Genomic DNA, 14,650 nt, shown 5'->3' on the forward strand with positions numbered 1-14,650 from the left:
TCAAAAACTAATTGGGAATTGAGGTTAGAGCAGGAAATGTTGGATAAAATCGTTTTTATGAAGTAAAAAAGTCCTGCCTCCCACCGTGGTAATGGCTGTATCCCTGCTCCGTGGCCTGAGATTAGTCACAGCTCGGGCCTGTGATCCAGGAAAACAGCTTTGCGGTGCAACAAGCCGTTCAAACTCTTCAAGCTAATTATTCTAAAGTGTGTTTGAAATAAAGTTTGATTTTAACTTAAACGAGGCGCCTAAAAGTTTTAAAAAGGATACACCTGAAACCATGCAGTACAACTTTCTTTTTCCAATCCGACTTTTGGAAACACACACACACACACTCCGAGAGCAACTTCGCGATCAATCATTTCCACTCACCCGGAGTTGGTCGGTTATAGCAGGACAACTTGTGCGTTTATAGCCGCCCTACAGCGCCATGCAGCCGGAATGTTGCGACCCAACAAGTCCCGGGTTTGGGACGCCTTCAAATCCGAGTCTTTTTTTCCCTGTCGTCGGCCGGAGGAATCTTCCCTCGGTCGGTGTTATTATCATGGGCGGGGGAGAGCAGCAGAGTAGGGAGTTCCTGTCCCTCAAACAGGGAAACTCGGCAGGAAACTGCGCTGCGAGCTGCGGTACTCAGTCTCCTCCACTAGGGCCGGACGGCGGGCGGAGAAGGTGCGGGCGGAGGAATGTAACCTGCCGGCGGGTATGGAGGCCGATTAGTGCCCGACACTACTGCACTCAGCATGGGGCAGGGGGTTAGGAAATCTTGACTGAAGCAACAACTAAAAAGTGGTCTTGTATAATGGTGGGGATGCATAATGTCACAAGACAAGATTTTTAAAAATTATAATAAATCAATAATCATCTAAATGTGAAATGTAATTTTACATTCAGATACTAAAGCAGATACTCTGCTTACACAACGGTATCCACTACAACTGACAAATTGACTTTAAAAATAATAATAATAATAATAATAATAATAATGATTGTATGTCACAATGTTTTTTAAATGTCCACAAAACCAGATAGCAAAAATGTCATTTTAAATGTTGATATTAAAGGTTTCTACTTTAACAAATTTATCCACCACAACTGACCAATTTACTTTTTTTAAACTAAATTTGTATGTTACTATATATATATATAGTTTCTTCACAACACCAGATAGCAAACATGTAATGTTGCACTGATCATATATTTCTATATTAACAAATCTATCCAACACAACTGACTTTTTTTTAAATTATTTTTTTAACTAAAACTGTATAATGTCACAATATTTCTAACAATAAATGCCAATATTTTCGTTTATGGCATTATGCTCATCTAGTGCCTGAATGTAGTGTCCACCCATAATTAATCTAAAAAAGGCAAAAACTGGTGCATAAAAAGTCACCAGAATGCAGAAAATAAAGGTTTTACACTCAAAATGTTGTAGGGGAAGATCCCAGAGCTCAGTCAGATCACTAGTCATGTATAAGAACAGCAAGACCTCTTCTTAAACTTTTTTGGTGCATTAATTAATGCCTCACAGTACTTCTTCTATTCAGTGTCATGGAGGGTGAGAGAATATCAACAAAGAGAGAAAGGTATGCTAAAACCTTGTAAATATACCCAGATAGACACATTTACACTCAGTCTTCATGCAATAAGAGAAAAGCTGAGAATCTCCACAACTCAGATACCAGGTATTCAATGACCCAGGCTCATTCTTGTTGCCTGCGTGGCTACGGCATTTACCACTGAGCCTCTTTGCCCCAATTACTGAACTCCTACTGCAAATAAGGCTAATAGGATAAGTCTAATCTGAGTCTTATCAGATGTTTGACATTAATACATTCCAGGTTGTGTACATGTACTTGCATTCATTAGTTTGGTATAAACCAGGCAGTTTTACAGTTTGTATAATGAGACAGTAATTTGCCAGTTGGAAAATACATTAAGTTTACTTTTACCTGACAAGTAACTTAAACATACCTACACTTTTAAAGGACCACAAATCCCAGCTTACAGTTGCTGCAATTAGCGTATGTATCAAATAGTACATTTTTCAAATTTTCAATCCTGTTTTTGACAAGACAATGAACACACTTCATTCATTAGCTGGAGATAACTGAGCTTCATACTGTGGTTTGTTTCCACTTTACTGTTGAAACCTCATTAAACAGTACTCAGTAACAATAGACTACATAAAGTACGTTCACCAAGACAAAGCAATACAATAAAACTTATATTCCAGTAAAAAAAAAATCTTTCATCATTTATTTAAAAATATACATATATACAAACATCCCAAAAGTCACAACCTGGACTCATAATTTCATGACATTGCTATAAGCTTTGCCAGTTAACTGTTTTATTTATTTCTTGTGTAGGCGTCCACAGTAATAAGTTGGGATATAATACATAAACTTGGAGCTGAATTTCAGAGCTGCATCAAAGATATTAACCAATGAAACAGCTGTTAACTTGCATTAGTCGACTGCACTTCCATCTAGCATGTAAATTATACTCAATCATAATATGGCATGAACCTCCATCACTGTGCTAGACTTGTTGTGCTTAATTATTCGTATTACTAACCAACAATATAACGCTTTATAAAAACAGCTTTCGAAAAGTTGATTTTTTTAAATACAGAAGCTGATGTATTGTCACAAGAAGCATGTTTTGCTATCATCTGTCCAACACCAGCTAGTCCATCTCCAGCAGTCGGAGCAGACAGTGACATCAGAAGTTACACATCATCATGAACAATGGCAGCAGTCAGAGAAAAGACGAGATGGAGAAGCAAACAGAGGAGTTTAGTCCATGATGCCAAAACACTGAAACATGGATGGTTCTTCAGCACTGCTCAAATCCTGCCATGAGAGAGAGGGCCAGAGACTCCACTGTACAGAGAGGGAAAGCAAAGACAAGTACTTAGTGTGTTAATTATTTCTCTGTCGATAAGGTATAAAGTAAAGAACGTACTTGCAGAGCTCCAGTAAATCATGAAGTGAACTGGAAATCAGCGAGACGTTTGAGTTTAACAAAAGGATTTACTTACAATGAGGAAAAGAGCCCCGGCATACAGCCTTGTTGAGTATTGTCACAAGGAACATGTGACAGTTTTTGAAATCTGACTCCATTTTATCAATAGACTCGATCCTGAAATTGAAAAAGAAACAATATTTTGTTACAAACTGGACACCCAAGAACATCATAGCAGCTGACTATGTCATCTTTTTTTTTACAGTTTTATCTCAAACACACTTTACAAAAGATACATCTTGGATTATTTTCTTTCTCCAGTCTATATAAAAGCCCTTACTTCCAGGCTCCAAATCCAGCTTGCCATCGGTCCGAGAAGATGAGGACGAGATTGAGAACCTTCATTATTGCCTCCTTCACAAAACTGACCTGAGAAAATACATTAAACAACAGTTATAAATACATGTGGGCAGTTCACACTGCCCAGCTGCCTCAGCCTGAATAGGGACTATAGCAAGGTAACAGGGCGATGTGAAAAACAAAACAGTCACAGATGACTGATGCATATTAGTCTACTGAATGCAAGTCTACTAAATTCCTTTATCTGTGATGTTACAGTGCACTACCAACGATAGAAAAGTGATGCTGGAGCTGTTAATTACACCACTTGAGTATTGTAAATCTGCTCAACCTGACCTCATGTTAACGTAATTCACTGTGCGTGCTGTTTACCTTCTCCCTCAGCAGACAGCGGTCGTGGATAGTTGCCAGATATCTGTAATGGATCTTGATCAGCTGGTCCAAGTCCTTTGCTTCCTGTACTTGGTGCTGAAACTCCAGGCCAGTGCTGTGCAGAATCTGCCAACAAACAAAGAAAGACTCAATGTTGTGTGAAAATAATTCCATTCTAATTAAAAGGAATGATAGTTTTTGTATATGCGATGTATTGGCTTGAATTTGTAACAGATTAAGGTATTTTCTTGAACCGTTCAGGATTCTTTTTTTTTTTTTTTTATAAGATTTTTTCCCTTTAATTGACATGAGACAGTAAAGAGGCAGACAGGGGCATCACCTGCAACAAATGTCCTTGGTCAGAATAAAACCACAGAATAAGCAGTTATGTGGGATGCAACAAAGATTTCAGCTACCAGAGTGCTCTAAGACAAGGGCTTCAGCTTGTAGGTCAGCTAATCGATTGATTGGTCCATAAGCTCTCATCTGATCAAATTGTCACTCTCTCAAGATTAATCCAGTACATTTGGTGGTGGAAACCAGACTACCTGTGAACATTCCCACGTTTTAACAATTGTAAATATGCCCAGCATAGCAGAGACTTTAATGCCTAACTTAAGGTTTACTGAACGTTTATTACAAAGTCGGCTCCAAACTAACGACACCACGTCAAAGAAGTTGCCAGTGTGGCTGGATTGATTGAATATGGGCAGGTGCACGCTGGACTACTCCAAATCTGTTATCATCTCAGTAATAAGTACTCAGAATAAAATTAATAATTACTTTGCAAATATGTGCTTCTTAAGTTTGTGATTAATTCAGGGTTATAAGGTCAGCAGGTAGAGTGCACTCACTGCATAAAGGCTGACTTAGTGAGTCTATGTAATGTGCAGATTTTTTTAAACTTGCAACCAATCAATTGGCTGAAGGGTAGGTACAATATCAACTGACCAATATATTCGTTGGTTGACTATAGCCTTGATTGTATTTATTCATTACAGTGTCTTTGGTGCTTTAAATGAAGTACATAATACTTGTAAATAAAAGGTGGCACTTTGTAGTCCAGTACAAAACTAATATGTTGAAATATTGTGTCATGAGGTAAAAATATATATAAAATATCTGCATTTTCTTGAAAAATACTGCATCTGACAATACAGAGCACGATCCCACATGTTGGGTGTTTTCCATGGCCAACTATTGGACATGTGATAGTAGGAAAGCAGAGGAGTAGATACTAAAATGAATGATGGTGAATTCCATTTATCTGCTTCTATCCACACTCCCTTACTGTTGCAGTATCATCATTACTAAGACACATGAAAAGAATGGAGCCATCATTAGTGTTATTAGTAATACCTGTGCTTTTCCTGCTGTAACATATCAATTCTACATCTATTCTCTGAGTCCTCTTACCCTGGTCATGATGTAGTTGTGAAGACTGTTGACAAAGTGCATCAGTTTAACCCGCAGCAGACACATTCTGTGAATCTGTTGATTTATTGGCTCTTTGACCTTCACTTCCTCAGCCAGTCCTCCCTCCAGTTTCTTAGTGACATCTGTGAAATCTATTAGACACAAACAAACATTAGAGATAGCACTGACAGAATTTGGGGGGGGGAGATTGTCGACATAGTGATGATATTTATGCATTGTCGCTATGTAACCTGTTTCTACCATCCTAATCATTCCATATCAAGCCTAACTGGGACTACAGTTAACATTTATCTACCAATTATTTCTCATTTATCAGTTTGTTACAGTTAGCCTGTCTCAGTTTACCACGGCCCAAAATAACATCTTTAAATGTCTTGTTTTGTCTGATTAATAATGCAAACCCCTTCAAATCTACCATTAGCAGTGATATCAAAAGAGCAAAAGAAGAAAAACTCATCACATCAGAGTGTTTTTGCTTGAAAAACCGTTCAAATGACTAATGGAACATTCTTTTCTTGTCAATCAACTACTTGTTTGAGCGCTAACACAAGCTCCTACCACTGAATCGAAGTGTGTCCAAACTGTATTTGGCCCATTTGATCTGCAGCAGGAGGAGAAACACTTGGTTGTAGATCTTTTGGCACTCAGAGCTGATCACAATGTCAACAGGCCAGGGCACCTGTGGATGGTAAAACAAGAAAATGTCAATGTGACAGCTTCAAAGAGCTTAAACAATAATCAAGCAAATCTATTGACACTGCTGACCTTGTAACCCAGGGTAAGCACTTCTAGATTATTAACCGGGTGTTTTTTCCTGGAAGGGTCGATGGTCTCCAAAAAGATTGACAACCTATAAAACATGAAATGAAGGAGAAAATATAGATTTTTTTTCATAACATAAATATAAGTCGAGCTTGTAGTTGTCATAACACATCTTCAATTTGACTTTTACTCATAAAGGCTTGCAGTACCTGCTGCTATCCTCTGGGTAGCGCTGTCCAACTGCCTCCTGCAGCTGCACGTTGAGAAATGACAGCTGCTGCCAGCTCTCTTTTTCCTGTACTTTGTCAAAGATTGCTGTGTAAAAGTCGTACATGGTGTCTCCAGCTTCCAGCAGGAAGTAGTTCCTCATAGCTTGGAGGTACTCCAGCAGCCTGTGGACACATTAAGGAACTCAATTACACTATATGCCAAAAAAGCGATAAAGAGTTCTTGATCATTCAAACCGAACAGTGATGCATACTTGTAGTCTTTTTTCAGAGTCTTCATCAGGTTCCCACAGCACTCGATGTACCTCCTCTCAATGTGGGGGTAGAGGCAGGAGCGCAGGGTGAGTTCAAATGTCTGACAGGTGACGGACTGAGACGAGCGGTCCACGATGAAATCACCTCCGGAGAAACGCTCATGGAAATCACTCTGCTCCAAGTAGAGCCTGAGGAGGGAGGGCAGAGCAGAGCGATTTCAGGTTTTAGAACAGTCTGGATTTACATAGTAAGTCTGGGAGAAACAAATATAATCCCTTCAAACTGAAAATATCTTCGCAGTGCAACATTTGAGAATTTATTAAACCAGCAGCTGCTAAAAAGGCATTATATAATGAGTTTTTTTTCAAACTAGCAGCTCAGTTAATGACACAATTGAAGCCCGAGTTTTATTCTTCTCAAACACGCTAATAGCTTTCACATTCTAACATTTAAAAATGCTTCGTTAATTATTTCTGAGCACAATAAAAAAGTGCTTTTACATTCTGCAGAATCACTAGTAACTGTATTGTTGTTACTGTTTACCTTGCAAAGTTGATGGCCAACAATGGATCATGGACGTCATCGATTTCCAGGTGCTGTGCCACAATGGATTGCATCTTTACCAGACTCCTCTTAGTGGCCAGCTGTTCAGTCGCTGTGTCTGTTGGAGATTCCTCTTGGCTGCAGAGGCGCGACTGCACCGACTCTAGAAACAGTGTGTACAAACTCTTCCTCTCTGCATCTGCAATAAAAAAAAAATCCCATTTGGTTAAGACGTTAACAAACAATGCAAACAGCTGAAGTGCACAGATGCAGTGAAGAAATTCTTGCAGGCGCAAACACTGACCTCTGGACGATCTGTCTGACTGCTCTGCCTCCTTACAATCCAGATTTCTGAGCAACTGCATGGACTTCCCCGCCATGATGATCTGCTTGAGGACAGGCTTGAGGAAGGACACCATGGTGAGCTGCCTGTTGCTGGAGCCCTGATCCCCTCCGGAGCTGCCGCTGGCTGCATCGTTCAGCTTCTCCTCGTTCTCCACCGTCTCTGAGACACTGTACAGCGTGTAGGTGGCGTACCAGAAATCCCTGTGGTTCACTGGGACGTCCTTGTTTCTGGGCAACAAAAATAGGTAAAGAAAAAAAACTCAGCTATCGAATTCAAAAATACAATTCTTGATAAATCATTTCCGCTAAATACCTTTGGATGATGAACTCTTTGGCAGGGTCAAACAAATGGCCATGAACGATCCACTCATCCACAATCTCTAAATATGGTCGGACTGTCTCTGTCCACAGAGAAAATAACAGAGCCACCTGGCAAGGAAAGAATGATTACACATTTAGATTTGTTTCCTTGTAAACGTCAGTGAATTCTGTATTTTGTGTAGAAATTACAGAACCAAGCACTTACTGCTTGCTCTGATGCCTCCCCAACGCTGTCGTACTCAATGATAGCCTTGTAGAGAGTGTTGAGCAAGTGAGAGGCTCGCACAACATTCGGGGTGGCAGGAGGGACTTCAGCGACTCCCGTGCAGAAGACTTTGTGCAGCACTTTGATCTGGACCAAATGAGAGCTAAGTCGCTCCAGAACTGCAGACAGGGTCACGGTCTCATCTGCAAAATTAAAAAAAGAAAAGAAAAAAAAGAAAAGGGGACACATCAAACAATGGCCAACATAATGAAGAAAACCCTCAGGATCCTGGTACTTGGGTAAAAACTAGAAACTAAAGGTGGGGACAAGTCAATAAAGAAATAGTATGTGGGCACAGCAGGAGGATACAAATCACAATGGCACAATGTCATGACAGCTTATAGTGTATAAAAGCAGTGTCTGCTTTGAAGCAGTCGAAGAACCCTGACTTGACTCAGATTCTTCAAGTCAAGCATTTATCCACCTGAGGACGTTCCCTGTGCTAGTGGTTAACTGATAAGAGAAACCTGAGTTGGAGCGATACTCTTACAAGTCAAGTCTTTCTGTTAAGAATGTGGCCTTGTGGGTAACCTGTGTGTGATATCCGTCCAGTGTTTTGGGAAACTGAGCTATTCTATTCTAAAAGCAGTGACAGTAACAGCATGTAGCCGCAGCCGCTGTGAAGCGTAGGCCAACAGAGGTGATTGAGTTACTGTGGTCAGCCGTTTAGGTTCTAGACTTGCCTTAGTTTCAGTATAACAGCTATTCAAAGGTTACGTACTGTGTTTGATGCCCTAGAAAAAAGGAAATATTGTATTCCTGCAACAATACAACAGTGTGTCATTCTGCCTCCCCCTCATCACTGCAGAATTTGTATGAACAGTAAAGGTTACCGGCTAAGATTTCAAAATCAAGTTGCGTGACACACATAAGGAGAAACTTCACAGATCGACCCTGTAATCTCTGACATGCACAAACTAAAAGATTTGAAAATGACATGCTCTAGGATATTATTGATGCGAATATGTGACAAAATGGCTAATCTATTCATCCATGAAAAGAAAAGAAAACAACAAATATTTGAATTGTCGTAGTGAATTGTGGAACCCAATTCAGCTGATAACATTTTGGGGCCCTTATTTGAATATTTTCAATATCTATAAGTAAGTTATGATGCCAACCGAGACTACATTAAGTTCTGCTCTACACCAAAAAAGTCATCTGTGAGTGTCCCAGGTTCAGCTGTCTGCACAAGTTAAGAGCATAAAAGCTGCCTTCACTAAACTATTGCACGTTTCATTAAAGAACCAAAAGCACAGTGGGAGCTGTGTTAACTTAAAATGGTCATTTCTTTCTCTCCAGTTTCAGTGCACCTCATTATCTCTTTTCAGCATCTTACTAAAACTCAGACCTCTGTCCAGACAACTGCATAATACTAATTAAATCAAGAATTCCTCATTGATTTCACCCCTTTAAACAAACTTGCACTTGCCATTGCATATGAGCTCTCTCTCAATTGTGGTCAGCTCCTCTTTGAAGCTGGTAAAGTACTTGTTGAGCGCCCACACAAAAGCCTGGTAGGTCCTGAAGGGAGGCTCAGTGCCCTTCTTGGCGCTGTAGGAGGAACCGGACCCTGGTGGGCAGGGCTCCGAGCTGTACCCCGTCACCTCGTCTATGAACCTCTGCAGCCTGAACACCGCCTGCCCGTACACGGCGATATGCTCCAGCACCGAGCGCAGGCAGTTCTGCAGCACAAAAGGAGAAAAGATTGTTTCCTACAACTAACAGAGGACACTGTTATTTTGATATAAGCAACATTGGGAGTTTAAACATACACTGGTCAGATGAGTTACCACCACGTTGTTCCTTACTGACACTTTCCCATCATGGTGTTGGAAGATGAAGTGTTTCTTGACCCCGGAGAGAAGCCTGTGACACAACAGACACTTCAACTTTATGATGATACAAAATCAATACAAATATGAGCTTGGTTTTTCCTTTACTCCATCGAGGATAAAAATGTTTGAGGATCAGCAAGACAGATCTGTAGTCTCAAGGTTAATTAGTTGGTTGCTGTTCTCAAGCAACTAAATTCTAATTGGTTGGATAATCGTTGGTATCCCTTAAATAAGGAGAAAATGGCTACATCAATAGCCCCCCTGTCAGTCTAGAATAACCGAGGTAAAATTGTTTAGTATGCTGTAAATACTTACTTGCTTTTAAAGTTTATTTATAATTCATATAGGCTAATAGGGCACTCAGTGCAATGTGGCCAACGATTGGTTTCACAAGTTCAGTTAATCAAGGTTTTTCGAGGTTGACTGCAGCCCTCTAACAACATAATAAGACTAGTGAGAAATCAGGAATTAAGGTTCGTACAGTCACACACTGCAGCATCACTACATCTTACCACAATGTCTCCCGTATCACTTGGGTCTCTGTGACAAAGGCCTTCTCTTCTGGCAGATACAGTGGATCAGTGTTATATAAGTGCTGATCCCTGACAAGAGAAAAAGAGACTGAGTGTAAACATAAACAACACTTTCAATCATTTTAACTCACAAATTTCCCAAAGTGCAGATTATGTTAGCCAACTATACTATTGTGAACAATCCATAGATAGACAGGCACACCATCAGTCTTGGCTGGAGGTATTTTTCAGAAATATAGATTTACTGATTTATCTGGTATCAAAATTAAATGTCTGTCCCATAAAATGATAGGTTTTTCCTGTAATAATTGAAACTAATTTTATCTTTATATTCACTACTTCTTTTCTCTTAAAACTAAAACTTTAATTTCTCAATATTCTGGGGATTTATTTATTTATTTATTTTTTTTTACTAAATTCATGACTTCATACTCATTTCTTTCTCAATAGGTGTACAAGTTAAATAATTATCCCATGTCCTAAAGCAAAGGAATTCACAACTAATGAGATCTTACCAAACATTGAGCAAGTTGGAGTGTAAATGCAAGCTGTGAGGAAAACGAGGAGCGTGAGCCACCCAGTACGGTGTCACTACGTGCTGTTCAAGCCAGGCCCGGGCGTCTGGCTCACCCACTGGAAACGCATAAATGCAAAAGTAGCTTTAATGCAGACAGACGTATTTATTTTGGTCATGTCGCATTGTTCCATAACCATAAAGGCTTCCACAATCATGTTATCTTGCCAGGTGATTTGTTCGCACCTGTCCATGTGACTGGAACTGTTTTGTTGTTGGTGTTGTCCTGGTCCTCCTGAGGGGTTCTGTCCAACTGGATCCCAGAGTCTTCCCTGCTAATTGGCTGCTGGCTGTCGTCGTCTTCGCTCTCCTCCTCAGACCATTCCTAAAAAAACAGTCAAGACTGATTTAGATAGATATTCATCCAAACTAAATAGGGCACATTTTGAATGACGTGTAGGTATTGTAAGAATTCATACTGCAGATTTACTCACAGGGGTATCTGGGTAAGGCCCAATGTCTATGTCCTCGCCCTCCATCAAATATTTAGCCCAGTCAAAGTTGTCCTCTGGTTCTGTACAAGCACGAGTTGTAGAGCTCAATATTAACACGGACATGACAAGAGATTTAAAACAATGTTAAAGCATCAAAATGAAACATCAACGCACCGGCCTCCTTCAGTCTGGGTCTCTCAGTAAAGTTTGTGTTTGAGGGGGACCCTGATAAAAAGAGCAGCAGTGACAGTATGCTGTAGTGTGCATCAGTCTGAAGAGGAAAACAAAGAAAACTGTTATGTATGGAAGATCACAGACTCTTTCTTCACTCAGGAGTTACTTTTCCATCATCCTCTGTCTGTACCATACCTTTGTTCCATCTGTGTTAGGCAAAGGTGAGCTCAGGAACTCTTCAGTCAGTCTCATCCAGCTTCCTGCTTTACTCAGGTCTGAGTGGACCATGAGCTTTTCGTAGATTCTGGAAAACACGGCAGATTATGTAACATTGTGCAACAGAGCAATAGTGCAACATTAACAGGGATAGGGGTAAAGAAAGCAATCAGTAAATATTTAAAAACAGCACCTCCAGGGATAGATTTTAACTTGAAATTTCATAGCACTGCAAAGCCTGAGGCAGCAAGAAATGTTCTAATCACAGAATCAATGGCTTTGTTTTTCTCTCGTGGTGATTTCAAGATCCAGCTCTAGGTGAAAGTAATAAGCTTTGATCCACATTTCATACCAGCTTGAAATTATCACAGATACCGATATAGGGAGTGGGTCCGATGTGGCAGACAGTCCTCTGTAGAGTGATATCTAACTGGGAACTTGATAGCTTTCAGAATATATTCCAGTCATTTTTACTGACCAGACAGCATTTACAATCTGTACTAGACCTGAACTCCAGAATCTAGAAAACACCACAAAAATCTCTTTCAAAATTTGTGTAAATGCTTTCAAGAGAGAAAGTAAATTTATACAAATAAACAAAATCAATTGTGGAAGGCAGCATTGAGAAAAAGAAATGGGAACTGAAATACTTCAGAAGGTGCAGTTACACAGATATGTGTACCTTCACCAATACATTGACCTAAATGGATGTTTGTGTGTGTGTATATGTGTGTGTGTGTGTGTGTGTAGGTGTCTGTGTGTGTGTGTGTGTATATACATACATATCCAGAAGGACAAAGTGAGACCTTTGGTATAGCTCGACTTTTTGTCGGCCTGGTCGATTATGAGATCTGATATTGAGCATTTTCCTGATTATTGGTAACACTGTTTTGTTTTTGTTTTTTCCAGATTGCTGATAAAATAAATGAATGCAAAAATGCCAAATGTCACCAAACTGTGGTCTCGAGTAATGTCCTGCCCAAATCACTGTCTGGTGGCCACATGTGGGGAGTTGTAGTCTATCCACACAAAAGGATTAATGCTAAAAAGTTTTTTGTTTTTTGTTTTCCTTTCTTTAAATATACATATGTAAGGGTTGGATGCCGGATGCTGCAGGTTTATAAATGTGCCCGGACATCAATTTGAGCATCTATTTCTTTATTATTCGAGGACCAAATAAAGAACTTTAAAGTGTAAGAGCACAATAATATAACATGCCCTGCATTTGTGGCCCGCTTTAGGGGGCTAGTTTCACCATAGTGAGCAATAATATGAGACTGAGTAACCCAAATGTACAGAAAAACACAAGTTATCCTAGTTATCTAAACAATATCTTAGAAATAGTCTCTGTGTATCACCCCCACCCCTGACTCCACAGACCCCCGAATAGTAGAGTGACAGTACGTCCCTGTAAACGACAATGTAAAAGCAACTAGCACCCAAGACTCACTCACCCACTTATACTCCGTTGAACTTTATGACTGTCAACGTCCAAATAGCGATGAAACCTGACAAGAAAACAGATAATTATTCAGTTATTAGCATTAGTGGCTAGCTAACGTTTGCTTACAAGTTAGCAGCAGAGAAGCTAGCTCCGTCCTGTCGACGGCTATCTCACCTGAAATTTGACCAGGCAAACTTCAGAGCCAGCTGGAAATTCTGGTCCTCCTCGTCCTCGACCCCGCTGATACATCTGATCAACTTCTTCGTTTCTTTTTCTGTCTCCTTTTCGAAGGTGCTCCAGTGAGCCATGTTGATGTTGACAGCGGTGCTGCAGTTAGCTTCACTGTGCGAGCATCAAACGTTACATACAGCTAGCTGCCCGTCTGTCTGGGCGTTTACCTGCTGATTCTGCAAGCTAAAAGGCTAGCACAACCAAAAATGCCTTAAAATGCGCCATTTATTTCGAAGGCAGGGCTGCAGCAGCAGATATCCTCTCCATTGATTCCTCCACTACCGCGCTGCGTCTGCCTCCCACAACAAACGAGAACTAGTGCGCATGCGTGAAGCCAAAATAAGTTCCATGGGAAACACAACAGGTGAGCAGTGAAGCGTCCAACAGTTCATTTCTTACTGTAAGACATTTTTTGTATTAAAAGTTTAATGAGATTCTACATATAAATAGGTAGATAGTTTATATATCTAAAAACACCCTGATTTGCATTAATTTCCTTAACAGAAATCTAAACATTTGATAAAGCCAGTTTCAAAATGATTGTGTCATGCTCTGAAGAGATTAGATCGTGTTTCTCTTTTCACTCAGAGAATTCAGAAAATTCTGTCAACATCCAGAAAAAAAAATCATGTTTCTAAGAATTAAATATCAAATAAATCAGGCTATGAATGATATATAAACAAATCCCTCTGTTAAAACCTTCAGAATATAGGAGTAACGCCCAATAAATAAATAAATAAATAAATAAATGAATGACACATGTAAGTGCCACAAAAGTGGACATTTCTGGTTCAGACGATATGGAAAAAAATAAAGAATTTAGAGAAAGCGGCCTTTCAAGATGTGTAGGGTAAACAAGGATAGCATCTAGTTTCTATTTCATTATGTATAGTTTGAACATTAAAGCCATATGTACCCAAGAACTATGCTTAATTAATTTAAAAGATTAAGTAAACCATACCTTGCAACATTTTTTTTTAATGATAAAACTAAATGTAAAATCTTGAAAAGTGGCATCTTCCGTGGGTCGTGGAAAAGTCAGTTTGATCAATACAGAGTTCATATGCGTACATAAGATTGATTTTATTTTCATGTTTTTATGTTGCTCTTACTTTAACTGCAACACAAACATTAGATATCACATACAGAAATTATTTCTCATCGTTTTAAAAACAGTGTTATGTTTGGTAATTCATTTACATCTGATGGGCATATGTAAAAATCACAAATAGAGAGATTATCACTTGATATCTAAATTTATGACTTGAAAAAAGTCCCACCACCGGATGTTTACCATGCAGTAACAAAGAGTTTAAGCTTGCTCGTGCTAGAGCCAGCTAAAAAAT

The 14,650-nt window shown here is 39.6% G+C and overlaps 2 protein-coding genes across 3 annotated transcripts in view; both read right to left on the reverse strand.

Annotated features, from left to right (window-relative positions):
• cyfip1 (cytoplasmic FMR1 interacting protein 1) overlaps nucleotides 1–595 on the reverse strand; it is a 38,662-nt gene extending 38,067 nt beyond the window's left edge. For both annotated transcript variants that reach the window (XM_008281261.1, XM_008281260.1), the window contains exon 1: nucleotides 373–595. The gene's annotated coding sequence lies outside the window, so the exon portion shown is untranslated. The remainder of the gene's footprint in view (nucleotides 1–372) is intronic.
• A 1,638-nt stretch (nucleotides 596–2,233) lies between these two features.
• Nucleotides 2,234–13,741, reverse strand: tubgcp5 (tubulin gamma complex component 5). Its single transcript, XM_008281264.1, has 23 exons — nucleotides 13,248–13,741; nucleotides 13,084–13,137; nucleotides 11,609–11,717; nucleotides 11,414–11,510; nucleotides 11,240–11,319; nucleotides 10,992–11,130; nucleotides 10,747–10,864; nucleotides 10,211–10,300; nucleotides 9,636–9,729; nucleotides 9,293–9,545; nucleotides 7,801–8,003; nucleotides 7,588–7,703; nucleotides 7,234–7,502; nucleotides 6,930–7,128; nucleotides 6,386–6,574; nucleotides 6,114–6,296; nucleotides 5,908–5,992; nucleotides 5,701–5,821; nucleotides 5,122–5,273; nucleotides 3,706–3,831; nucleotides 3,314–3,402; nucleotides 3,050–3,150; nucleotides 2,234–2,891 (listed from the first exon to the last, which is right to left on the reverse strand). The coding sequence occupies exons 1-23, from the start codon at nucleotides 13,379–13,381 to the stop codon at nucleotides 2,845–2,847; spliced, it is 3,048 nt and encodes a 1,015-aa protein (XP_008279486.1). The 5' UTR covers nucleotides 13,382–13,741; the 3' UTR covers nucleotides 2,234–2,844.
• Nucleotides 13,742–14,650: the final 909 nt, after the last annotated feature.

The sequence above is a fragment of the Stegastes partitus genome, unplaced genomic scaffold, assembly GCF_000690725.1.
Source record: "Stegastes partitus isolate 25-593 unplaced genomic scaffold, Stegastes_partitus-1.0.2 Scaffold228, whole genome shotgun sequence".
NCBI lineage: Eukaryota > Metazoa > Chordata > Actinopteri > Pomacentridae > Stegastes > Stegastes partitus.